Genomic DNA, 25,399 nt, shown 5'->3' on the forward strand with positions numbered 1-25,399 from the left:
CCAAAAATTAGAAATAGCCTAAATGTTTCAAATGGACACATTAGCTGATGAACGCATAGACAGAAATGTGTTATATTCACACCATGGCAAGCTGCTTAGGAATGAAAGAATGAACTGTTAAATATGACACGGAGGAACTTCAGGACATGCTAGTGAAAAACCTGCACAAAAACCATTTATGTGATTCCACTGATATGAGCTGGCCAGAAGTAAATCTGTAGACAGAAGCAGATTAGTGGTTGCCTGGGGCTGGTTGGTGGCAATGGAAATTAACACAGGCCAAGAGAGAGACTGAAATAATGAAAATATTCTAAAACTGATTTATTGTCAAGGCTGCAGTGAGTTGTGATTGGGCCACTGCGCTCCAGCCTGGGCAACCCAAAGTGAGACCCTGTCTCAAAAAAAAAAAAAAAAAAACTGTATATATGTATATATATATAAAACATATATTTTAGTTTTTGAAAGTTTCTTCCCAGTTATATTCTAGTTTTAGTATATAATCCATGGTTGTACTTAAAAATGTGACATTAATATAAATTACCTAATAAATTTTTTAGAATGGCTTTTTTTATGGTCTAAAAGTTACCAGCTATTTGAATTTCTTCTGAAAGTCAGTCCTGTAACAAAGAATATTACAATCAAATTTCCTCAACACAACTGTTTATTTCAATTGAGAGATTAAAAAAATATTTTTAAAAAATATAGAGATGGAGTCTATGTTGCCTAGTATAAGGATCACTCAATCTCCTGAGCTCAAGCAATCCTCTTATCTCGGCCTTCCAAAGCAATGGGGTTACAGGCATGAGCCACCATGCCCAGCCTATTTTTTATTTTTTAGAGATCTTGCTATGTTGCCCAGGCTGCCCTCAAACTCCTGGGTTCAAGCAATCCTCCCACCTCAGCCTCCTGAGTAGCTGGGACTATAGCCACGTCCCACTGCCCTGCTTTGAAAGATTTTATGTTGTTTCAAGATAATGGGGCAGGTGTGATGGCACATGTTTGTAATCTCAACACTCTGGGAGGGCCACTTGAGGCCAGGAGTTCGAGACCAACCCAGGCAACATTGCAAGACCCCGTCTCTACAAAATATTTTAAAAGTTAGCTGGGGGTGGTGGTATGTTGACTGTAGTCCCAGCTACTCAGGAGGCTAAGGGAGGAGGATGGCTTGGGCTCAGGAGTTCAAGGTTGAAGTGAGCTATGATTATGCCAGTGCACTCCAGCCTGGATGACAGAGAAAGACCTGGTCTTAAAAAAAAAGTTTTCATTTAATGCACAAGACAATAAATGAGTGTTTTTGTTTAAAATGAAAAGTTTATTTGCTGAGTACACCAAATAGGATGCAAGCACTGCCATGACAAATATACAGAAATTTGCAGATCAACATAAAACAGTAATTTAGTTTAAATGAAGGGAAATCTCTTAAATGTTATGACAACATACTCCCAAGAACCTTTTCTTCAGTTAAGTTAATTACACATTTCAATAAAATAAACGGTAATGGATTAGTGGATGTTAGCTTGTGAATTTTTCTTAAAAATAAAACTCCAACTCTATTAATCCATGCCAGTTAAACACTATAACTAAAATTTCCAAGTAAGCGCAAAAGGAGATGAAGCAGTTAGTTACCTTTTTTGCTTGAACAGTCCAGAGGAAAATGGTTACTATAAATACAGCAGGCAAACTGTTAGACTGACCTATCTAGAACATAGTGTACTAAATTTCAGTCTCAAATTGTGCTAAATGCTCATCATTAGTATGGCACATTTGGTCCATGATGTGGTTTAATGCCAAGACAGATCCCAATTTGTTACAGAAACACATAGATTACTGTTGCTTTTTGTTTTTAAATACATATATTTTAAAAAGCCAGGTATACTTCCACATACAAAGGCAGGTTTCCCAGGAGAAATTTATAGGAAGTAGTCTGGGGTGCGCCGTGTAACATGAGGCTCGCCGCGACGAGGCGCTGGGTCAAACTGAAGGCTGTAAATGGCAAAAAAGGAAGCAAATAAAGGATTTGACTTTGCAAAGCAAACAAACGAATAAAGAAAAGACACTGTAGTAGAAAGAGCAGTCCTGCTTTCCCACCATGACCACATCACTTATGGCTGGAATGGCCATGGGCAAATCACTGCAGATGCTCCCATCCCAACTAACTGCTTCATAGGGCTATGGTGAAAATTTAAGAAGACAAAATGTCTGGTTTGGTGCCTGGCATAACAACTTCTAAATATTATTATTTAAAAGCTTAAACAATTAAAGATTAAGTAATATTAAGTTTAAACAATTGTTTAATATTAATATCTTTTTTTTTTTTTGAAACGGAGTCTTACTCTGTCGCCCAGGTTGGAGTGCGGTGGCACGATCTCGGTTCACTGCAAGCTCCGCCTCCCTGGTTCACTCCATTCTCCTGCCTCAGCCTACCGAGTATCCGGGACTACAGGTGCCCGCTACCATGTCTGGCCAATTTTGTTTTTGTAATTTTTTTTAGTAGAGACGGGGTTTCACCGTGTTAGCCAGGATGGTCTCGATCTTCTGATCTCATGATCCACCAGCCTCGGCCTCCCAAAGTGCTGGGATTACAGGCATGAGCCTCCGCACCCGGCCTAACGTCACTATTTTCTTGAGTGTTTCTGGTATGAAAGGCTGGTGGGGTTTTCCAGTTATTTTCGTGCCTCTATTGAGATGATCAGGTTTTTTTTTTTTTTTTTGAGACAAGAGTCTCACTCTGTCGCCCAGGCTGGAGTGCAGTGGCACAATCTCAGCTCACTGCAAGCTCCGCCTCCCGGGTTCACGCCATTCTCCTGCCTCAGCCTCCCGAGTAGCTGGGACTACAGGCGGCCGCCACCTCGCCCGGCTAGTTTTTTTTTGTATTTTTTAGTAGAGACGGGGTTTCACCGTGTTAGCCAGGATGGTCTTGATCTTCTGACCTCGTGATCCGCCCGTCTCGGCCTCCCAAAGTGCTGGGATTACAGGCTTGAGCCACCGCGCCTGGCCGAGATGATCAGGTTTTTAAGCCCTTAATATTAATATGGTTTATTATATTGATTTTCATGTTTTGAACCAACCTAGCATTCCTGGGATAAATCCCACTTGCTCATGATGTATAATCTTTTTATATATTGCTAGATCCAGGTTGCTGGTATGTATGTTGAAAAATTTTATATCTGTATTCGTAACAATGCTGGTCTGTGTTTTTTTGCCTTTGTCTACTTTTGGTATCAAGGATAATAATGCAGGTATGACAGAATGAATGGAGTAGTCCTCCTCTTCTGTTTTTTGGAAGTGTTTGTGAAGGATTGGCATTAACTCCTTTTTATTTTTGAGACAGGGTCTCACTCTGTTGCCCAGGCTGGAGTGCAGCAGTGTGATCATGGCTCACTGCAGCCTCAGCCTCCCTGGGCTCAGGTGATCCTCCCACCTCAGCTTCCTGAGTAGCTGAGACTATAGGCTGAGCCACCACACCAGGTTAATTTTTGTATTCTTTGTAGATACAGGGTTTTACCAGTTACCCAGGCTGATCTTGAATCCTGGGCTCAATCTGCCTGCCTTGGCTTCCCAAAGTGCTGGGATTACTGGTTAGAGCCATCGCACTTGGCCAATTCCTTTTTAAACATTTGGTGGACTTCATCAGTGAAGCCAATTGGGCCTGGCCTTTTATTTGTGGGGAGTTTTAATTTTTTCATTTATTTATTTATATTATTTTAAATTAAATAGGGACAAGGTCCTGCTATGTTGTCCAGGCTGTTCTCAAACTCCTAGTCTCAAGCAATCCTCTCAGCTTGGCCTCCCACAGCTGGGCTTTACAGGTGTGAGTCACCATGCTGGCTCAATATTTTCACATTTGAAAGGTCACTGAGATTTCATACTCTTTGAGTCAGTTTCAGTAGTTTCTTTCTAGGAATCTGTCCATTTTATCGAAGTAACTGAATTTGCTGGCATAAAGTTATTTATTCTATTCCCTTATAATCCTTTTTATTTAAGTAAGGTCTCTAGTGATTTGGTAATTGAGTCTTTTTCTTTTTTTCTTGCCAGTCTAGTTAAGGCTTTTCAAAGAATCAACTTTGGGTTTTGTTGATTTGTTCTGTAATGATTTTCTACTGTTTATTTCCACTCTAAACCTCGTTTCATAAGCTTACATCAGGTTTAGTTTACTCTGCTTTTTCTAGGTCCTCAAGTATAAACACAGGTTACTGATTTTAAACCTTCTTTTTTTTTCTTTTCTGAGACAGGGGTCTTGCTCTGTTGCCCAGGCTGTAGTGCAGTGCTGTGATCACAGCTCACTGCAGCCTTGATCAACTGGGCTCAAGTGATCCTCCACCTCAGCCTCCCACACAGCTGAGACTACAGGTGCTTGGCACCATACCTGGCTAATTTTTAAATTTTTTTGTAGAGACGGGGTCTCCCTATGTTGCCCAGGCTGGCCTCAAGTGATCCTCCTACTTTGGCCTCCCAAAGTGTTGGGATTATTTGCGTGAGCCACAGCATCGAGCCATGTTAATGATGTCTAATTTCATTTCCTTGTGTTTAGAGAATATACTTCTTAAGAATCCAATCTTAAATTGCCTGAGGCATGTATATACTTTTTAAGAATCCAATCTTCTTAAATTGCCTGAGGCATGTTTTATAGTCTAGCATATGACTATGTTTCATGTTTACTTGAGAGGAATGTATTCTGCTTTTGTTGGGTGTTGTTTTATAGACATTAGGTATACAGTCAGTTTATAGTGTTGCTCAAGTCTTCTACTGCCTTCATCTCCTGCCTAGTTGTTCTATCCAAGAGAAACAGTTTCTGTTGCTTAATTTTTTCTTGTGTAGAGGTCACACTCTCTTGTTCTTTCCATGTCTTATAATCTGTGGTTGAAAAATTGGACATTATAGATAATATATTGCAGTAACTCTGGAATTCATGTCCTTGGGGACTGATCTTGTGTTTTTGGTGGTTTATTATTTTTGTTTAGTGACTTAGCTGAACTAACCATAAAGTCTACTTCCCCCATAGTGTGCAGCCCCTGTGGCCCTGCTCAGATGTTTTTACTCTTTTTTTTTTTTTTTTTTTGAGACGGAGTCTTGCTCTGTCACCCAGGCTGGAGTGCAGTGGCCAGATCTCAGCTCACTGCATGCTCTGCCTCCCGGGTTTACGCCATTCTCCTGCCTCAGCCTCCCAAGTAGCTGGGACTACAGGCGCCCGCCACCTCGCCCGGCTAGTTTTTTGTATTTTTTACTAGAGACGGGGTTTCACCGTGTTAGCCAGGATAGTCTCGATCTCCTGACCTCTTGATCCGCCCGTCTCGGCCTCCCAAAGTGCTGGGATTACAGGCTTGAGCCACCGCGCCCGGCCTCTTTTTTTTTTTTGAGACGGAGTTTTGCTCTTGTTGCCCAGGCTGGAGTGCAATGGTGCGATCTCAGCTCACTGCAACTTCCAACCACCCCCTCCCAGGTTCAAGCGATTCTCCTGCCTCAGCCTCCCAAGTAGCTGGGATTACAGGCATGCGCCACCACACCCAGCTAATTTTTAGTAGAGACTGGGTTTCTCCATGTTGGTCAGGCTGGTCTCAAACTCTCGACTTCAGGTGATCTGCCCACCTTGGCCTTCCAAAGTGCTGGATAAAGGCATGAGTCACCGTGCCTGGCTGTTTTTACTTCTTTTAATCTTTCACAGCCTGGCTACTGAGAGGCTGTCTCTGGGTAGGCATAAGCCACTTACTGATCAAAGATTGGACTTAAGCCCCCTTGGCCAGTTAAGATCTTAAAGCCCACCCTAATGACCACCAGAAATGTTACGTGACTTGCAGATTGCTATCAAAGCTGAAGGAGTTTACATTTTAGCTTCCCATTCAGTCAGGGACTAATAGTTGGATCTTCATTCTCCACTCAGTCCAGAGAGGGCATGCACATATTCTGCCAGACTGTCAGGGAAGAGTGTGATTTTATTTTAAAGCCTGACTTCCTAGGAGGTGCTCCTGGGTCAGAGTAACTGAATTGATCAGTCAATGATTAGAGGTTGTGTGTTTAAGCCTCATATACCAGTGACGGTTACACCATTTGTTGATCAACCTACTTATCCGTTTTCTGGGGCTGCCGTAACAAATTACCAAACTGTACAGCTTATATAACAGGGATTTATCCTCTCAGAGTTCTGGAAGCTACACGTCTGAAACCAAGGTGCTGGCAGGACCACACTCTCTCTGAAGACTCTAGAAAAAATCCTTCCTAGCTTCTCCCTAGCTTCTGATGGCTCTGGCAATCCTTGGCTGGTAGATGAATCACTCGAATCTCTGGCTTCACACAGCATTCTCTCGTGTGTGTGTTTCTTTTCCTCTCGCTAAAATCCCGTTTGAATTGGATTTAGGCCCAACCTAATCCAATCCAATTTCATCTTTAATAATTGTATCTGCAAAGATCCTATTTCCAAATAACATCACGTTTTGAGGTTCTGGGTGGACATGAATATCTGGGGGGGGCGGGTGGGGACACTATTCAACTCAGTACAATCTATGTGTGGCCTGAAAATATTATATGAATACCCCACATCCTACTCTGACTGCTCCTGAGTGGGTATGGCTAGTGCATGTGCACAGCCTTCTTGTCCCATAGGGCTGACTGTGATCCCAGAAGGGCTCTTCTTGGCTTTTTCCCTGGTGCTATTTGTTGAACAACCTGTTGCTCTGCTCTTTTGTATGTTGCTCCTAGTATCATGGGAGCTATTACAGCCCTCTTAATTGGTCTCCATCATGACATCCACTGTTTTCCACGAAGCACTCAGATTTGGAATTCTCCATCACCTAAGTAAGGTAAGTCCACTGAGGCAGAACTGAGGAATTTCTGTGACCTGTCTTTCCTCCTGAGCAGAACTTCTGTGCCAGTGCGGGCTCAGTGATACCACCTGGTTTATAAGCAGGTCCTGGGGTAACAGCATTGGGAAACCCAGCATTCTCATCCGCCATGCACGCTTGGAGCAGAGCTGCTCTGCCCCAGGAGCTGGGACAGGGAAGGGGGCCTCAGCCTGCTTGACTGTGTCCACCAAGAGTAGAGCTTCTGTAACTCCAGACTAGGAGAGGTGAGATATGCTGGCATCTGATCTCTGTGAGTGAAACCACAGTCCCAACCCTGGGAGCTGGTAAAGAGGGGGAATCCCTTAGCCTCCTGACTGTACCAACCCAGACTACAGCGCCTGTAGTCGTTTCTGTAAGAGGGATCTGGAAGGAGTTGGAGGGAGCAAGTCATAGCTCAAATGCCACAGACAACGGCTATTATTAGTGAGATTTAGTAGGTTTTCTTGAATTAACTGTTTTTCCATCGGCTGTATGCCCTTAGGATAATTTCCAAAAGCTTTGAAAAATTATTTTTTAAAAGTAATGTTCTCCAGCTAATGGCTGTTTTTGCTGGGGAGGCGCTTTGCTATACTCCTCATCCCACCATTTCAGAAACACCAATCTTCTACTTCTATTTTTAACATTTAAAATTTTCCTTCTGAAAGTAAGTATATACAATTAAAATGTACAGTTACTCACAAGGAATATTTTAAAGTGTCATCTAATTCCATGATAGCAGCCTGGTTCCCACACCGGTAACAGTAATTGGGTGCACTGAAAATAGTAACCACATTCCGATCATGACACCAATTGTATCCCTGCAGGATAAAAACAAATTCAATATTTCATTATAATATTATGATTTTGACACAGATACATTTAAAAAAAACTAAACTCAAAAACTACAGGCACTCTCTGTGGAAATGTAGTCGTCTACATTACTTTATAAGGTCTCCATCTTTAATAGTTTGTGTACCTGTACAGAACCCTGTGCAATTCGTGGGCCTAGGATTCTGTTAAATGCAGCTCGCTAACTGTTGTTTTGCCTTATCTATGCTTGAAATCTTGGCAAGGATGTGTACTGAATTTCTCCCACAATCATAATAAATCTCTCAATTTTCCCTCATGAATTATGCCAATTATTCTTTATATATTTTGAAGCTATTACTACGTAAATACAAATTTAGAATACTTTCTTCGTGGAGAACTGGGACAGATTTCATCAATAACCTCTTTATTTCTTTTTTTTTTTTTTTTGAGACGGAGTCTCGCTGTCGCCCAGGCTGGAGTGCAGTGGCCGGATCTCAGCTCACTACAAGCTCCGCCTCCCGGGTTCACGCCATTCTCCCGCCTCAGCCTCCGAGTAGCTGGACTACAGGCGCCCGCCACCGCGCCCGGCTAGTTTTTTGTATTTTAGTAGAGACGGGGTTTCACCGTGTTAGCCAGGAGGGTCTCGATCTCCTGACCTCGTGATCCGCCCACCTCGGCCTCCCAAAGTGCTGGGATTACAGGCTTGAGCCACCGCGCCCGGCCTAACCTCTTTATTTCTAACAACACCTTTTATTAGAGCCTATCTCATTCATATTATTGGCTATAATTAGTATTATAGTGTGTGTATATATATACATGCTAATTAGTGTTATGTGTGTGTATGCGCACACACACACACACACACACACCCCTGTGTTGCTCAGGCTGGAGTGCAGTAGCGTGATCTAGGCTCACTGCAACCTCCGCCTCCTGGGTTCAAGCAATTCTCCTGCCTCAGCCCCCTGAGTAGCTGGGACAACAGGTACACACCACCATATCAGTCTAATTTTTTGTATTTTAGTAGAGATGGGATCTCACTATGTTGCCCAGGCTGGTCTTGAACTCCTGAGCTCCAGCAATCTGCCTGCCTCAGCCTCCCAAAGTTCTGGGAATACAGGCATGAGCCACCGCACCAGCCTATTAGCTATATTTTTGATATTTTGATTACTTGATATACCAATATACCATTTCCCAACTCTTACCTCTAGTTTGTAGTGTCTTTTTTTTTCCCTCTTTTTTTTGAGAGAAGGTCTCACTCTTTTGCCCAGGCTGGAGTGCAGTGGTACGATCATAGCTCACTGCAGCCTCAACCTCCTGGCCTCAAGTGATCCTCTCACCTCAGCCTCCCGAGTAGCTGGGACAATAGACATATGCCACCATGCCCCGCCAATTTTTTGACTTATTTTTTTTTTTTTATAGAGATGAGGTCTCACGACGTTGCCCAAGGTGGTCTGAAACTCCAGGACTCAAGAGATCCTCCCACCTCAGCCTCCCAAAGTGCTGGGATTACAGGCATGAGCCACTCTGTCCAGCCAGTCATTTATGTTTTAGGTATATCCCAAATAACAGCTACATTTTGATTATTTATCCAATCTAAGAGTCTCAGTCTAAAATTTTAGTCTGTTTCTTTTTTTTTTTTGAGACGGAGTCTCGCTCTGTCACCCAAGCTGGAGTGCACTGGCCAGATCTCAGCTCACTGCAAGCTCCGCCTCCTGGGTTCACGCCATTCTCCTGCCTCAGCCTCCCGAGTAGCTGGGACTACAGGCGCCCGCCACCTCGCCCGGCTAGTTTTTTGTATTTTTTAGTAGAGACGGGGTTTCACCGTGTTAGCCAGGATGGTCTCGATCTCCTGACCTTGTGATCCACCCGCCTCAGCCTCCCAAAGTGCTGGGATTACAGGCTTGAGCCACCGCGCCCGGCCTAGTCTGTTTCTTATAATCACTGATATAATTAAATTTATTTTTACTATATAAATTTGTGTTTTTTTAATCATGCTCCCTTGTCTCTACTGGGCTGGTGAAGTTTTTTCTAACATCTTGAAGCCACTCCCTACTGGTCTGGAGGGATTATGTTGTTTATATTCCCTTAGTAGTTGTAAAACAGTTAACATTATAGTGGAGAAATCTGGCAGACATCATCTTAACTAAGTGATTAAAGTTGCCTCCACCAGCATTGAGACAAGCAGATTTTAGGATCACTTGATAAAATGCACGGAGGAGGACACACCATCTTTCTATGGCATGACTGCCAAAAATGCATACAGTGACTCCCTAACTGCAAGGAAAACATCAAACCCCAACTGAGGGATATTTCTGTAAGATAAAATGCTCCTACTCTTCCAAAATGTCAAGAATGTGGAAAACAAAGAAAATCAGAGGATTTCCACATCAAAGTAGAATGAACACAACCTAATCTTTGGATTAGATTATGCACATACAGTATGCACAAAATTAAATTTTGCTATAAAAGACATTAGTGAGATAATTAGCAAAATTTGAATAAAGTGTTCATATTAAATAATAGTACTATATGAACACAAATTTCCCAACTGTGGTAACTATATGGTGGTTATGTGACAGTGTGTCCTTAATTTTACAAAATACACATAGAAAGTTGGTAGTAAAGGAGTATTTGTCTGCAATAGATATTCAAATGGTTCAGAAGAAAGTGTGGGGGGTGAAGAGGAAGGGAGACACAAAATGATAAAGCAAATATAGTAAAATATTTACAGTCAGGAATTTGAATGACTCATACAGGGAATTCTGGGGTACTATTTTTGTAACTTTTTTCTAAGTCTCAATTTCAAAAATGAGTTATAATTCTGCTCCGGTCTACTAGTGCTTTCCCTACTTGCTAAAACCAGCAAGTTTTTCCTCTTTTCACCTAGGTAATAAATGGTGAGGAATATTTCTTAGTTAAGTCAAAATGCCTTATTACAGAAGTATATGCTAATCTGAAATAAAGATCATTCTGTAAGGAAAGTACATACCTCCATTACAAGCTGGTGGGCACGAGAAACCAGTGTGAGACCATTGGCATGGTTAAAGGTTTCAGAAATGTCTTGTCCAAATGTGTAGCCAGCACCACGTGGTGAAATACCCCATCCACCACGATCATCCGGATCGGACCATAACAGATCACACATTGGGCCCTGGCCAAGAAAAATAAGTACATGTTACAAATTATTATCAGTCATACTTTATCGTCCTCAAAATGTGGTTATATTTTCTTTTCCTTTCTTCTTCTTTTTTAAACTAAGTTTACCTCATGTGGAACTTCCTGTAAACGATCCAGGGCTCTTATATGATCCAGTGTGTCTATGGATGGAGAGAGGCCACCATGGAGGCAGAATATCTGTTTATGAATTAACAAAAGAGAATGTATTTGTTTTACTAACTGCTAACAGTTAACAAAGAGTAAAAAATGGTTAAAAGTGTCAGTCCAAATAATGCCAACATTTAAACACATTTTGTTCATCTTTTTTTCTTCTTTACCCCTTCTCTGGTCAATGGTATCCCCATCCTTGGGGACCCACCATTAAATTTTTTTTTTTTTTCCCCTCCCTCCCACCCTTCCTCCCTTCCTTTTCTCTGGCCAATGGTATACCCATCCTTGGGACCTACCATTAAATTTTTTTTTTTTCCCCTCCCTTCCTTTTCTCTGGCCAATGGTATACCCATCCTTGGGACCTACCATTAAATTTCTTTTTTTTTTCTCCCTTCCTCCTTCCCTCCTTTCTTTTCTTTCTGTAGAGATGGAGTCTTGCTGTGTTGCTGAGGATGGAGTGCGGTGGCTATTCACAGACATGATCACTATGCAATGCAGCCATGAACTCCTGGGCCCAAGCAATCCTCCCACCTCAACCTCCTGAGAAGCTGCGATTACAGGTGCATGCCACTGTACCCAGTTGTCATTACAGCTTCTGTTGGTTATTGCTGATATATACAATTTTTTGTTTCTCTTACAGCAAATACTCTGATTCTTGTTACTGGCTACAATAAATTTTCAGTTCTTTCATATTTTCTAAGTACATGATCAAGTCATCTACAAAAATATTTTTGTTTTTTCTTCTCAATGTTTACACCTTTTAATTCTTTTTATTGCTTAGTGCATTGGCCAGGACTTCTAAAACAAAATGGAATAATACAAATGTTTCTGTTTTGTTTTTTGTAAACTACCTAGTTTTAAGTCCATGCTCTAGGTATTCTGAATCAGAGAGAATAATATAAGTTTTAACAAGCATTTTCTGATTTTGATTTTTTTTTTTGAGACAAGAGTTTTGCTCTTGTTGCCCAGTGCAATGGCGTGATCTTGGCTCACCGCAACCTCCACCTTCCGGGTTCAAGTGATTCTCCTGCCTGACCCTCCCGAGTAGCTGGGTTTACAGGCATGTGCCACCATGCCTGGCTAACTTTGTATTTTTCAGTAGAGACGGAGTTTCTCCATGTTGGTCAGGCTGGTCTTGAACTCCCGATCTCAGGTGATCCATCCGCTCTGGCGTCCCAAAGTGCTGGGATTACAGGCGTGAGCTACCTCGCCTGGCCTGATGAGAAGATTTCTAATGTTTAGCTGATAGTATAACCAGCATTTGTTTATCCACTTAATATTATTATTTTATAAAATAACTGAGTTTTGAATCATAAATACAGGAATTTTTTTTCCAAATGATTTTGGTTTATTTTTCTGTGCATGCCACGTCTGGTTTGGCATTGAGGTTATACTAGGCTTATGGTGTCAGTTTTGAACTCTCCGTCTTTTCCCAAGTTCTAGAACACAGAAATTATATGTTCCTTAAAGGTTTGGTAGAATTAACCTATAAAACTATTTATACCTGGCTGCTATTGGTAGTTTACTTATATTGGATGAACTTCTGCAAGCCAAGTTTAATAATTGGTATTTTAATACAGTAAGCTTCATTCAACTTTTTAAATTTAGTGCACTAAAGCTGCACCTGTTCTTGTGATACACAAGCTTCTGCACAGTTATAATTATGCCTTATTTCGTTCCTAGTGTTTTATGTGCCTTCCCTCTTTTCTTCTTGATCAGTATTGTCCACTATTATTTCTTTTCTAGTAACTTTTCAGAAAGAGAGGAAGGAAGGAGGAAGGAAAAAATATATAAAAGCTCTACTAACACACCCATTTAAAAAACCAGATACTTCATTAAAACTGATAGACTGTCTTTTAAAAATCATTCTGTCCAGCAATTTTATTGAGGACTATGTGCTTCAAAACAATTAAAAACAACTTTAATTAAAATTTAACATCTTTTAAATTCACATTTTAACAAGTCCAGGCAAAGTATTGTCCTTTCAAATTAATCATGGCAGTGTCCAAAATCACGGCTGAGAAAAACAGACTGTCAGGATTACACAGAGAAAGTTATAACCAAATTATATTCCCACAAGCAGTCTAAGAGAGAATTCATCACATTCTTGACAACTCTGGGTTTTTATAATTTAAGAATTATGGAGTTTTACTATGTTTTATATTTATATTTATTTTATTTTTTGAGATGGAGTCTCACTTTGTCACCCAAGCTGGAATGCTGTGATACGATCTCGGTTCACTGCCACCTCTGTCTCTCTCAGGTTCAAGTGATTCTCCTGCCTCAGCCTATCAAGTAGCTGGGACTACAGGCATGCACTGCCATCCCTGGCTAATTTTTGTATTTTTAGTAGAGATGGGTTTCACCATTTGACCAGAATGGTCTTGAACTCCCGACCTCAGGTGATCTACCCACCTCGACCTCCCAAAGTGCTAGGATTACAGGTATGAGCCACCTTGCCCGGCCTTTGTTTTATATTTAAATTTAAATCAGTTCATGCTTACAGTGATTATCTCTAGAAACTGCAATAGGAAATTTGCATAATTTCTTCTTATACTTTTGAATGTTTCATGATCTGTCTGCACTCCAGAAATAGCATTTGTTTCTATTTTCTTTTTCTGTTCTTTGAGATGGAGTTTTGCTGCTGCCCAGGCTGAAGCATAGTGCTGTGATCACAGCTCACTGCAGCCTTAACTTTCTGGGCTCAAGAGATCCTCTCACCTCTAGCTTCCTGAGTAGCTAGAACCACAGGCATGCGCCACTATGCCTAGCTAATTTTTAAATTTTTTTGTAGAGACAGGGTCTCACTACATTGCCCAGGCTGGTCTTGAACCCCCGAACTCAAGCGATCCTCTTGCCTTGGCATCCCAAAGTACTAGCCACTGTGCCCAGCCAAGCATTCACTTCTCAGGGAAGAAGGTGTAATACACAATATAACATTTGGAATTACCATGAAAATAGAAATGAAAAGTTATTCATGGTAACCAGCAAAAACTGTGTGTATATGCAGAGATAGTTTTAAATATCATCTTGCTTTACTAGTACTATACATCAGTGTCTTAAGCATTTATTTATAATGTTTATCGATATCTTAAAAAGCACAGCATATTCTTTGGTCAAAAGATATACATACGTATCTGAGAACAGGAAAATTTGCTGGTCCAAATGTACGTGAAACTTATCCACTTCCCTGCTTTGAAATTTTAAGTATAAGGGAAGGAGGAAAAAGTCAAGGAGATGCAGAAACACAGGTCATATGAATCTAGACCCTAGCTTACCAATAGTCAATCTTTGCCTTCATTTACCTCCTCTCCTCCCAAGATGTGAGCACACACATACATACCTGTCCATCTACTAAAGCTGTAAGTGGAAGATAATCAAAGAGATCTGTAAAATATTTCCAAACGTTGGCATTCCCATACTTTCGCAGACATTCATCATAAAAGCCATATACTTGGGTAATTTGTCGGCTTTCGTGATTTCCTCTCAATATTGTAATGCGTTCTGGATAACGCACCTGGAAGAAAAGGAGTAAAACTCATAGTAAAATCCCATTTTTACTAGTGTCACGTGAAGTACATTAGTCTCCGACCCATTGTTAAACACGGCGCTTTTGGCCACCAGCATATTAAATATTAATTTCATTTTCAAAATAAAAAACTTGCTTATTCATAACCAGGTATTACTGGTTAACATTTGACATGTTTATTATAATCATCCTTTTTCATCATGTTTTGACCACCCTCATCAGAACCTTTAACTAATACTTATATAACTATAATAAACTTGTATCTGATACTTTGTTTCTATTATCTTTTTCATCATCAAATTATTATTACTTTCCTAAATCTTTCTAGAACACTATGACTTCTTACTGTGAGTAGTGCAAATCACAGGTTTGAAGCTGAGACCAACTACTCTACAGATTAACTTCTTCCCTTTTCAATTTTTATTTCCCACAGGAAGATTGGATTTGCCAATAATAACACAAAAACAGGCCCTTGACAAAACTGGGCAAGAATTCAAATGTATTAATAGTTTCCTTTCTATTACAAAACAAAAACATAAGCGACTATTTAGTTAGCAATGTGTCTGATAAGAAATATGAAAAAGCATTGGATTCTGCAAATTAAGCAAAAAGCTGCAAGTATATAATTCAATTCATACATATTTACTAAGCATCCGTTATGTGTCTAACATAAGTTTGGTGCTATAAAGCCAGATGCCAGGTCTACACAAGTACAGTCATGTGCTGGGCAATGTTTTTGTTAACAACAGATTACATGTACGATGTTGGCTGGAGCAAGAGACTATACTACATAGCCTTCGTGTGCAGTAGGCTATACCACCTAGGTGTGTGTAAGGTCCAAAGATGACAAAATCACCTAATGGCACATTTCTCAGAATGTATGCCTGTAGTTAAGTGACCCATGACTATGTAATATATGGCTTCTGCTGTTGAGGGACTAACCTCAGTAAGGAAATATGTAAAGTAAGTAATACAAGGTAGTAAGCCACTTTTGCAGCATAAATAAGGGCTGGGAGAATAAGTTTCCTCATAGTAACTTAGAGTAGAAGGAATAAGGCTAAAATGGTTGAAGGTTACATGAAAGAAGTGAGACCTGAGCTGAGTCTTGGCAGAAAGGTAAGAAATCAGGGACAGAGTAACCTCGTGGGGGAAATCGAATATGGAAATAAACAGAGTCTAGAGCACTGATGAAGAAGAAACTTTGATTTGAGCCAGAGTTTATGCTACCAACCGCCAGCAGGCAAAAATTCAGACTAGACTATAAAAGGCCAGGCAAGGAGTTTGAGTTTGTTTCTATACGCAACAGGCAATCAACAGGAAGTAACAATAAAAAATTGTTAAATAAAAGAGATTTCATCAGCCAGCATATGCCAGGTGGATTTGGGGGGGATCAGATCTTGGAGGCAGAAATACTAGTTACCAAGCTATTGCAACCATCGAATTGTGAAGTGATAAACTGTGTGGTAAAAATAGAAAGAGACAGGAACAACAGACTTTTCAAAGCAAGGATTTAAAAAGACTTGTTTATTGAGTCAATATGACGGGTAAGTGATAAAGTCAAATATGATTCCAAGACTTCAGCTATTCAAGAGAATGATACATTTACGAGGAATATATAGAAGTTATCCTTTTCACCTCTCCTTTAAGAAGATGTAAAACCAATTATTATTTTAAGGGGCTATAAACTGAAAGACCATTAAACAGATGATATACAATACTGTCATTCTTGCTTTTTGCCTAGTTTAAATCTTGAAAAAAAAATGAATTTCAATAATCATACCTTTAATGCTACAAGAAGAGTCACAGTCTCCACTGAATAATATCCTCTGTCTACATAGTCACCCATGAATAAGTAGTTTGTATCTGGTGATTTTCCACCAATTCTAAAGAGTTCCATAAGATCATGAAATTGACCATGCACATCTCCACAGACAGTAACAGGGCAACGAACCTCTTGCACATTTGATTCTTTTGTTAAAATTTCCTTTGCCTGTTAGAAAAGTGAAATCAACAATTACAAAGTTAAAAGTATCATTTCTCATCTATTAAAAGAAAATTTTGGGGAAAAAACAGTTGAAACGTGCCTTATCAAAGCATATGTGAAAACCAAACCATGAGATAACACTTCACTAGAAAGGCTATAATAAAAAAGACAGTTACTAGTGTTGCAAACATGTGGATAAACTGGAACCCTCATACACTGCTAGTGGAAATGCAAAATGGTGCAGCTGCTGCAGAAAACTGTATAGCAGTTCCTCCAAAGTTAAACCTAAAATTACCATATAATCCAGCAGTTCCACTCCTAGGTATATACTCAAGAGAAATGAAATCCAGTTATACATGTTCATGGCAGCATTATTAATAAAAGCCAAAAAGTAGAAACCACCAGATACTGATCAACCAATGATGAACGGACATAATATATTCATATAATGGAATAGTTATTCAACCATGAAGAAATGAAGTACTGATACATGCTACAACTTTGAAGACATTATGGTAAGTGCAAGAAGTCAGTCACAAATGATCACATAATGTATAATTCCATTTAAATGAAATGTCCAGAATAGGCAAATTTCCAAGGCAGAAAGTCTGTGTTTTAAAAAGAATAATCTTATTATTCACAAGTTTAAAAAGGTCAACAAAAGTCAAAATTATGCAAATTCTTGTGTAAACAAACATTCTTACACCAATTCATAGGCCAACCTTTAATTTCTTTATTCCAATTATTCTATATTTATAGAATTAAGTTAGAACATACCATTAGGTGGTCCTGAAGTACAGAATTTATGCTTAAACACTGGCAAATGAAATGTTCTGACTAAATCAAAGTTCACTATTGGCTCGTCTATCTGGCCTCTCTGCCTAATAGCAAAAGACCCCAGAATCAGGAAGAAAAATTTAAAAGCCTCTGAAGTAACAAAGCAGACATCATAAAAATGATGTACCTCCCCAATAACCCACCAAAAGAGTCTCTCAGGCCTTATTCTGGGCCTACTATTATCTACAAAATTCCAACAAGCTATTTACCGAGTTTCCAGGTCCACAACAAAATTAGAAATAGAAAACCAAGAAAGGTAAGAGATGAGCACTGGGAATAATACAGAACGCAAACCAAGAAGAAGAAACAATCGGATGGCTGGCATAGCTAAAACACAGGGCAGCCGGGCGCGGTGGCTCATGCCTGTAATCCCAGCACTTTGGGAGTCCGAGGGGGGAGGAAAGCTTGAATCCGGGAGTTTGAGACCAGGCTGGGCAACATAGTGAGACCTCTGGTCTCTATAAAACCTTTAAAAAATAGCTAGGCATGGTAGTGTGTGCCTATAGTCCCAGCTACTTAGGAGGGTGGGGTGGGGTGGGAAGACAGCTTGAGTTGGGGAGTTCAAGGCTCTAGTGAGCCATGGTCGCACCACTTTGCAGTTAACCCTGGGTGAGAGTGAGACAAAAGAAAAAAAAGGCAACAACACAGCACAATAAAAGTCAAACACAGCTGGGTGCAGTGGCTCACGCCTGTAATCCCAGCACTTTGGGAGGCCGAGGTGGGTAGATCACAAGGTCAGGAGATCGAGACCAGCCTGGCCAACATGGTGAAACCCCATCTCTACTAAAAATACAAAAAATTAGCCGGGCATGGTGGCGGGCACCTGTAGTCCCAGCTACTTGGGAGGCTGAGGCAGGAGAATGGTGTGAACCCAGGAGGCGGAGCTTGCAGTGAGCCGAGATTGTGCCACTGTACTCCAGCCTGGGCGACAGAGCGAAACTGTCACACACACACCACACACACACACACACACAAGTCAAACAGGATGAAGTTTAAAGTAGAGTCCAGTAAGCAGATGACAGCTCAGACTGGTGGGAGAGAGCACAATTTTAGGGACAGACAATTCTCTGATAATCTGAAGAGTATTTAAAAACATGGATTTTGAGTTTCATTTTATATTCCTGCTACTCTGCATTTTTGTCAACAGACTTTTAACACTAAGTTGAGGGATACTCAACCTGTAGCGATTTTCAACACACACAATAGTTTGTATACACACTGTAGGAATCATAAAGTTATTCTAGCCCCAGATTACTTTATGCCAAATACATGTACCCAGCCTAGACTCTTAATTTGAAGGAACTCTAAACAGCAGGGACAATGGCAAGTTCTATTCCAACAGAAGTATTCTCTCCAGTGTTCTAAAACATTTCTAAGGTATGATTCTGACTGTACCTCCAACCTCCCTTAATTTCTGCAAAATGCTCATGCTTGGTTCTCCAGCTTTTCTTTTGATTCTAGGCTACCACGTATTCTTCTACGAATGCCTTTTCTGCTTATAGCCTGGTAGGATTCCCAAGAGTTATGGACAATACAGCCCATACTTTCTTCTCCTTGCCTGTAATTAATTAGAATGAGATTATATGCACTGAAGTCTTCCAGAAAACATGGGCTCTCTTTACAGTTGTAATCTAATTGTGTAATCTTAAGGCCTTTATACCCTTCAGTTTCTTTTCCTGAGATCACAAATTAAACAATAATTTTACCAGAAGCCAAGTTTATTCCACAAGACAGCTCCCAATACACCACAAACATTCTGCACTCCACATGTTTTTTGCATATGAAGAACATGGCCAAAGAGATTATATACAGAAACATAATGGTTGTCTGGGAGGTAGGAGGACAGTGGATAGGGATAATGGGTAGAGTGCATTTGCTTTCCTTCCTACCTTTCTGAGGTGCTTGCAAAAAAATTTTTTTGAGACAGGGTCTCACTCTGTTGCCCAGGCTGGAGTGCAGTGGTATGAACATGGCTCACTGCAGCCTCAAACTCCTGGCTCAACCAGTCCTCCCACCTGAGCCTCCCAAAGTGCTGAGATTACAGGTCTGAGCCACCGTGACTGGCCAATGTTCGAAATTTCAAAAAACAAATTCTATATTACTTTTTCAAACAGAAAAAACCTGGCTTCTTAAACTTCAAAACAAATTCCAGATGGTAGTAATTATAAAAACGATTACAGTGTTATATCCACACAGTGGAATTTTATTCAGCAATAAAAAGGAACAAAGTCCAGATACATGCTACAATATGGAGGCATCTTGGAAATATGCTAAAAGAAAGAAGCCAAACACACAAGACATAACTCTGGAAATGAAATTCAAATCAAAAGTACACAGAAGAACCGACTGTGGGAATGCTGACAATGCTGCTGTTGGAGAGACTCCAAATACGCAGCCAGGAACTTAGCAACATGCAGAAACTTAGTGACATAAAGAAGTGAAAATGCAAACTTATTGCATAAATGAGGAAAATGGTTTTGATGAGAGGATGAAGATATACCAGAAGAAGTGACGCTAGCAAAAATCTCTTTCTGTATTTTTCAGGAAAGATTACTTTTACTTCGGCTCCTAAATAACACTTCCTAGGACTTTATAGGTATATTTAAGATTATCTCTTGTATCTTACTAGCCTTTTTTTTTTTTTTTTTTAAAGACACGGTCTTAATCTTTTTGACAAATACAGGTATTTCATGACACTGAAAGAACAAAGGAAGCCGGCGGCAGTGGCTCACACCTGTAATCCCAGCACTTTGGGAGGCAAAGGCAGAGGATCACTTGAGCCCAGGAGTTCAAGATCACCTTGGACAACATGAGGAGACCCTGTCTCTACAAAAAAATGAAAAAAAAAAAAAAAAAAGCCAGGTGTGGTAGTGTATTCCTGTAGTCTCAGCTACTCAGGAGACTGAGGCGTGAAGATAGCTTGAGTCCAGGAGTACAAGGCTGCAGTGAGCTATGACCATGTTACTGTACTCCAGCCTAGGCGACAGGAAGATTCTGCCTTTAAGAAAAAAAAAAAAGCAGCTTCCTGGACCTGCCACAAGACAGAGTCAACCAGTCTCTGGAATGGAGTCAAGGAACCTGAATTTCTTATTTCTTTCCCAAGTGATTTTTATGTACACTTAAAGTTTAAGGAAAAGATGGACAACCAGACTATATAAAAATGCTAAAACTTGCACAGTAAAAATTACACACATGTATCACATACAAAGTAGAAAATAATAAACATTTTTAAATGGCTAACTTTTAATTTCAAAGAATTTGTACAACCAAGAAAAGACAAAATACAATTTTTTTTTTTTTTGAGACGGAGTCTTGCTGTCACCCAGGTTGGAGTGCAGTGGCGTGATCTCCATCTCTGCTCACTGCAACCTCTGCCTCCTGGGTTCAAGTGATTCCCCTGCCTTAGCCTCCTGAGTAGCTGGGATTACAGGCGCGTGCCACCATGCCCGGCTAATTTCTGTATTTTTAGTAGAGATGGGGTTTCACCATGTTGGCCAGACTGGTCTCAAACCTCTGACCCCATGATCCGCCCGCCCTGGCCTCCTAAAGTGCTGAGATTACAGGCATGAGCCACCACACCCAGCTGACAAAATATTAAATTAAAACAAAAAAGAATATGCCAACTCAACTGGAAAAATTCCTCACATTGCACACAACCCTGATAAATCTAGCCTTGTTTTCTTCATGTATTTTGGTATTGCCATTTATTTTTATTGAGGTTCTCGTCCCTTAGAATTTGCTATGGAATAAAAGTCTGCGTAGTGAAGAATTAACCTCATCCGAGGAGAGGTCTGACCTTTGTCCCTGGAATTTCCTGCTTGGTAAAGAGTACCTCTCTGCCGGCGGGGCTCTGACCTGTGGACTGTTAACAATGTGACTTATGATGCGGGCTTTGGGTGACCCCATTATGTTTGGTCTCTGAAGGACTGGAGACTACAGATGTCAGCCCCTCTTGTACTCTGCCCTTATGAGTCTTTTCCCTTGGCTTACTTTAAATTGTATTCATTCCCTGTAATAAACCATAATCATGAGTATAACAGCTTTAAGTGAGTTCTGTGAGTCATTCCTGTGAATCACTGAACCTAAGAGTGGTTTGCGGAACCCACTGAACTTGTAATTGGTGCCAGAAGTGAGGCAGTTCTGGGGAGTGTTCCCTGTAATTTATAGGTCACTAAACTTTATTTTTTATGTGTCTGCTATTCTGAAGGTACATCATGACTAAACTTTTGAAGATGGTGTCAGAGGTAAGAACAGTGTTAGGGACTGTGCCTTCTAACTCTTGCAAAATCCTTTTTTATTACAAAAGTAAATCACATTATAAATAATTTGGAAGGTTTTCTACAACCACCCTATTAAAAAAAAAAAGTGTTTTGAATTCAAGCCCATCACTGTCCCCATCTTCTGCTTTTTCTTGCCAGCAAGAATCACTGTCTGGTGTTCATTAATCGTGTTCCCTCTTCACAGCTGAATCTCTAGCACTTTGAACAGTCTGGTACATAGTGGTTCAACTAAAATCTGTTGAATGTATGGGATAAATACACAATGGCAGTATTCTGTCAACCAGTCCTCGCCTTTCTTCTTCACTGCCTACAGGAACAAGCGCCTCTTTTGCTAATCAAGCCGAGAATATACCGAACCAATTCTGAGTGCTCATCATCCAGGACATAAATATCCTGTGGAACTCTTTTAAAGGAAGATTAAACTTAATTATTTCCCTCTCTATAAAATGGGATTTTGAGCCGGGAGTGGTGGCTCACGCCTGCAATCCCAGCACTTTGGGAGGCCAAGGCGGGTGGGTCACGAGGTCAGGAGATCAAGACCATTCTGGCTCACACAGTGAAACCCTGTCACTACCGAAAATACAAAAAATTAGCTGGGCGTGGTGGCGGGCACCTGTACTCCCAGCTACTCAGGAGGCTGGGGCAGGAGAATGGCGTGAACCTGGGAGGCGGAGCTTGCAGTGAACCGAGACTGCTCTCCAGCCTGGGCGACAGAGAGAGAAAGACTCCATCTCAAAAAACAAACAAAAAAAAGGGATTTTGAGCAGAATTAAACTACAGCCTACACACTGTATCTTACACGTCAAAAAAAATCCAATTATGCTAAAAAGTTAATTCAAATAAGCTTTTTTCTAAGATTAAATAGGTGAGAACACTTAAATTCACCACTGTATCCCAGTCTCAAAATAAAAACGATTGTCTTTGTATAAAATATTCACTTAATAGACTTCCAATGGAGTTCTGCACATTTTTGGTGTAACATGATGCTATTATAACGCAAGTCAGGAATCTCAGGTTGCACCTCAGGATTGTTTTAATTCATCTGATGGCAAAAGTATCTCGGTCAAAAAACAATTTACAAGGAATGATGATAAATATTTCTAAATTACAAAGGACACAACAGCAAACCAGTTCTAAGCTTGGGTACTTGAGCTCTCCCATTCTCCAGAAAGGAAATGGAATCTGTAATACACAGAACTCCTTCCCAGGGTTAATATGATTTTTTTTTCTTTTTTTTTTTTTGAGACGGAGTCTCCCTCTGTTGCCCAGGTTGGAATGCAGTGGCGCGATCTCGGCTCACTGCAAGCTCGGCCTCCCGGGTTCACGCCATCCTCCCGCCTCAGCCTCCCGAGTAGCAGGGACTATAGGCGCCCGCCACCATACCATGCCCGAATAATTATTTTTTTTTTTGAATTTTTAGTGGAGACGGGGTTTCACCGTGTTAGCCAGGATGGTCTGGATCTCCTGACCTCGTGATCCGCCCACCTCGGCCTCCCAAAGTGCTGGAATTACAGGCGTGAACCACTGCGCCTAGCCGTTAATATGATTATTAATGAAATTTAGAGTTGAAAAGTAACATACAGGAACTATTAGATCACATTTGGTCATTAAGGAAGAAAAGATGTCTTCATGCAAGTTTCTTTAAACAATCTGGATTAGGTTTACATTTCATTACATTTACTTGAAGGAAATCAGTTCAAAACAATAAAAAATTTCTATAACACAGACTCAGATTTCTCAAACAGATTATGTCTGTAATTTTAATATCATTCTTCTAGAAAAAACTACATTCAGAAAACAATCTAGGAAAATAAATTAAGCATTAATTCCACCTTCAATTTCTGGCATTTTCGTTTCCTTTTACCAAGGAAGAGCTTCATTCACCAAGTCTTTTATAACATTTGTACTAAAGAAAAAAGACCGTGGAGAAAAAATTTCTACAAGATCTTCAAATAAGAATAAAAGGCACACACAGCAATTAAAGGTAGGCAATGAAAAGAAATTTTACATTGTAAATATCTTCACTTTATCTATTTAGGTATACAATTTGACACGTCATATATAAAGTAGAGAAATGTAACAAAGTCCACTTTCCTGCCATTAGCAATAGTTCATGCTAGTCTGGTTTGGTTTAATTTCTTTACCGGTCCACTAAGAGGCTGGCTTAGCAAGGAAAACAATGATTTGTTCAGTCACTAGAATTGGGTCTTGACCCTCTATTTCACTGTAATCATGCCATTCTTCGTTATAATAAGAAAGGAGCTATTTTATCACTGCATTTCAGATTTTATCAATGGACCACCAAAGCTGGCACTAATTTTTGCTCAAGGGAAATTAAAAATGGAAGTACCAGTTAGGCATTTTGCCTGTCAAGACCACTATTTTTATTTTTTAAGCTGTAATCAGTCACAGAAAGTAATCTAAAAATTTTTTCTCAATTCACAAAAATCACTCATTTCTACCAGGATCTAATCTTCATTAAGATGGTTTTGGGCATTAGGAACAAGCATACTATTTCATATTAGGAATGAGGTCATATCCTAAAGATATTTCTGCTTATTTTGAGGCTAACGCCATGACTCAGAAACGTTGCCATCAGTTCAATATAAAATCTACATATTTATACTTCTACACAAGCCTCAACATTTTTCTCAATAGGTACTTTATAATCACCAGAATAAAGATCTGCCAGCACACAAACTGGCTGAACTCCCCCCCTCCCCCTCCCACCTAAAGAATCATCACCAACGTTCTTCAGTTATAAAATTTATCAGATCAAAGAGCTTAAAATTTTTACTCTTTCTGAGACAAGAGTTAAATATAGTTCTAGTCACAGAGTGTCCTGAGCAGTGCCAGCCTGGCTCTCTAGGCACACAATCTTCTAAAATAACTGCATACTGCTGATGCAGGAATGAATCACAGAAGCAATTCCTCTGCACACACAAGAGGAGTCAAATTCACAATTAGCTTCAAAAGCTGGATTGCTAATTTAAGTTAGTGTTAAGAGCTAGTCTTCTCAGAAGACAGGCCTTACTATTTTATGCAAACAATTTTTCACCAGGCAGAAATTAACCTTGGAAGCCAGACACACCATATCATTCATACTCTTATTTTTTGTAGTCATTCACCCACTGGCACTAGGACAGATTTTATTTTTGCTACTACCTCGGAATAGGCCTTTACTAGTACTACCCTGGTCTTGATTTCAGTGGACTCCAGTCTTTTTTTTTTTTTTGGAGATGGGAGTCTCTCGCTCTGTCGCCCAGGCTGGAGTGCAGTGGCGATCTCAGCTCACTGCAACTTCCACCTCCTGGGTTCAAGTGATTCTCCTGCCTCAGCCTCCCAAGTAGCTGGGACTACAGGCACATGCTACCATGCCTGGCTAAGTTTTTTGTATTTTAGTAGAGATAGAGTTTTACCATGTTGCCCAGGCTGTTCTCAAACTCCTGAGCTCAGGCAATCCACCCACCTCAGCCTCCCAAAGTGCTAGGATCACAGGTGTGAGCCACCGTGCCCAGCCGACTCCTTCAGTTTTTAGGCAATCTGAATTAGAATAGAAATTTAAGGAAAAACCACCACATGATGTAACTTTCTATAGAATAGTATTTCCAATAGAATTAAAAAAACATGGTATTAAAAAAAAACCCAATAATGGAATCACAAGGAATTAAATAAAGATAATTTATATAATTAGGTTTGACTTTTATTTTTCTTATATATTCTTTCTACATGCCTGCTACTCTTGCCCTGGAAAGGAAGGGCAAGTATTAAGCAGACCAAGTCAGGAGTAAAGGTGCTTCACACAACTGCTATTAAT

The 25,399-nt window shown here is 40.2% G+C and overlaps 1 protein-coding gene across 1 annotated transcript in view; it reads right to left on the reverse strand.

The window, feature by feature from the left end:
• Nucleotides 1-1,291: 1,291 nt before the first annotated feature.
• The window catches only part of PPP2CB (protein phosphatase 2 catalytic subunit beta), a 28,278-nt gene continuing 4,170 nt past the window's right edge, over nucleotides 1,292-25,399 (reverse strand). The window contains exons 2-7 of the mRNA XM_033230311.1: nucleotides 16,262-16,471; nucleotides 14,296-14,469; nucleotides 10,890-10,979; nucleotides 10,615-10,776; nucleotides 7,515-7,633; nucleotides 1,292-1,983 (exon numbers count right to left, since the gene is read on the reverse strand). Coding sequence (XP_033086202.1) covers nucleotides 1,911-1,983; nucleotides 7,515-7,633; nucleotides 10,615-10,776; nucleotides 10,890-10,979; nucleotides 14,296-14,469; nucleotides 16,262-16,471 — 828 coding nt within the window. The 3' untranslated portion in view covers nucleotides 1,292-1,910. The remainder of the gene's footprint in view (nucleotides 1,984-7,514; nucleotides 7,634-10,614; nucleotides 10,777-10,889; nucleotides 10,980-14,295; nucleotides 14,470-16,261; nucleotides 16,472-25,399) is intronic.

The sequence above is a fragment of the Trachypithecus francoisi genome, unplaced genomic scaffold, assembly GCF_009764315.1.
Source record: "Trachypithecus francoisi isolate TF-2019V2 unplaced genomic scaffold, Tfra_2.0 Contig01440, whole genome shotgun sequence".
Lineage (NCBI taxonomy): Eukaryota > Metazoa > Chordata > Mammalia > Primates > Cercopithecidae > Trachypithecus > Trachypithecus francoisi.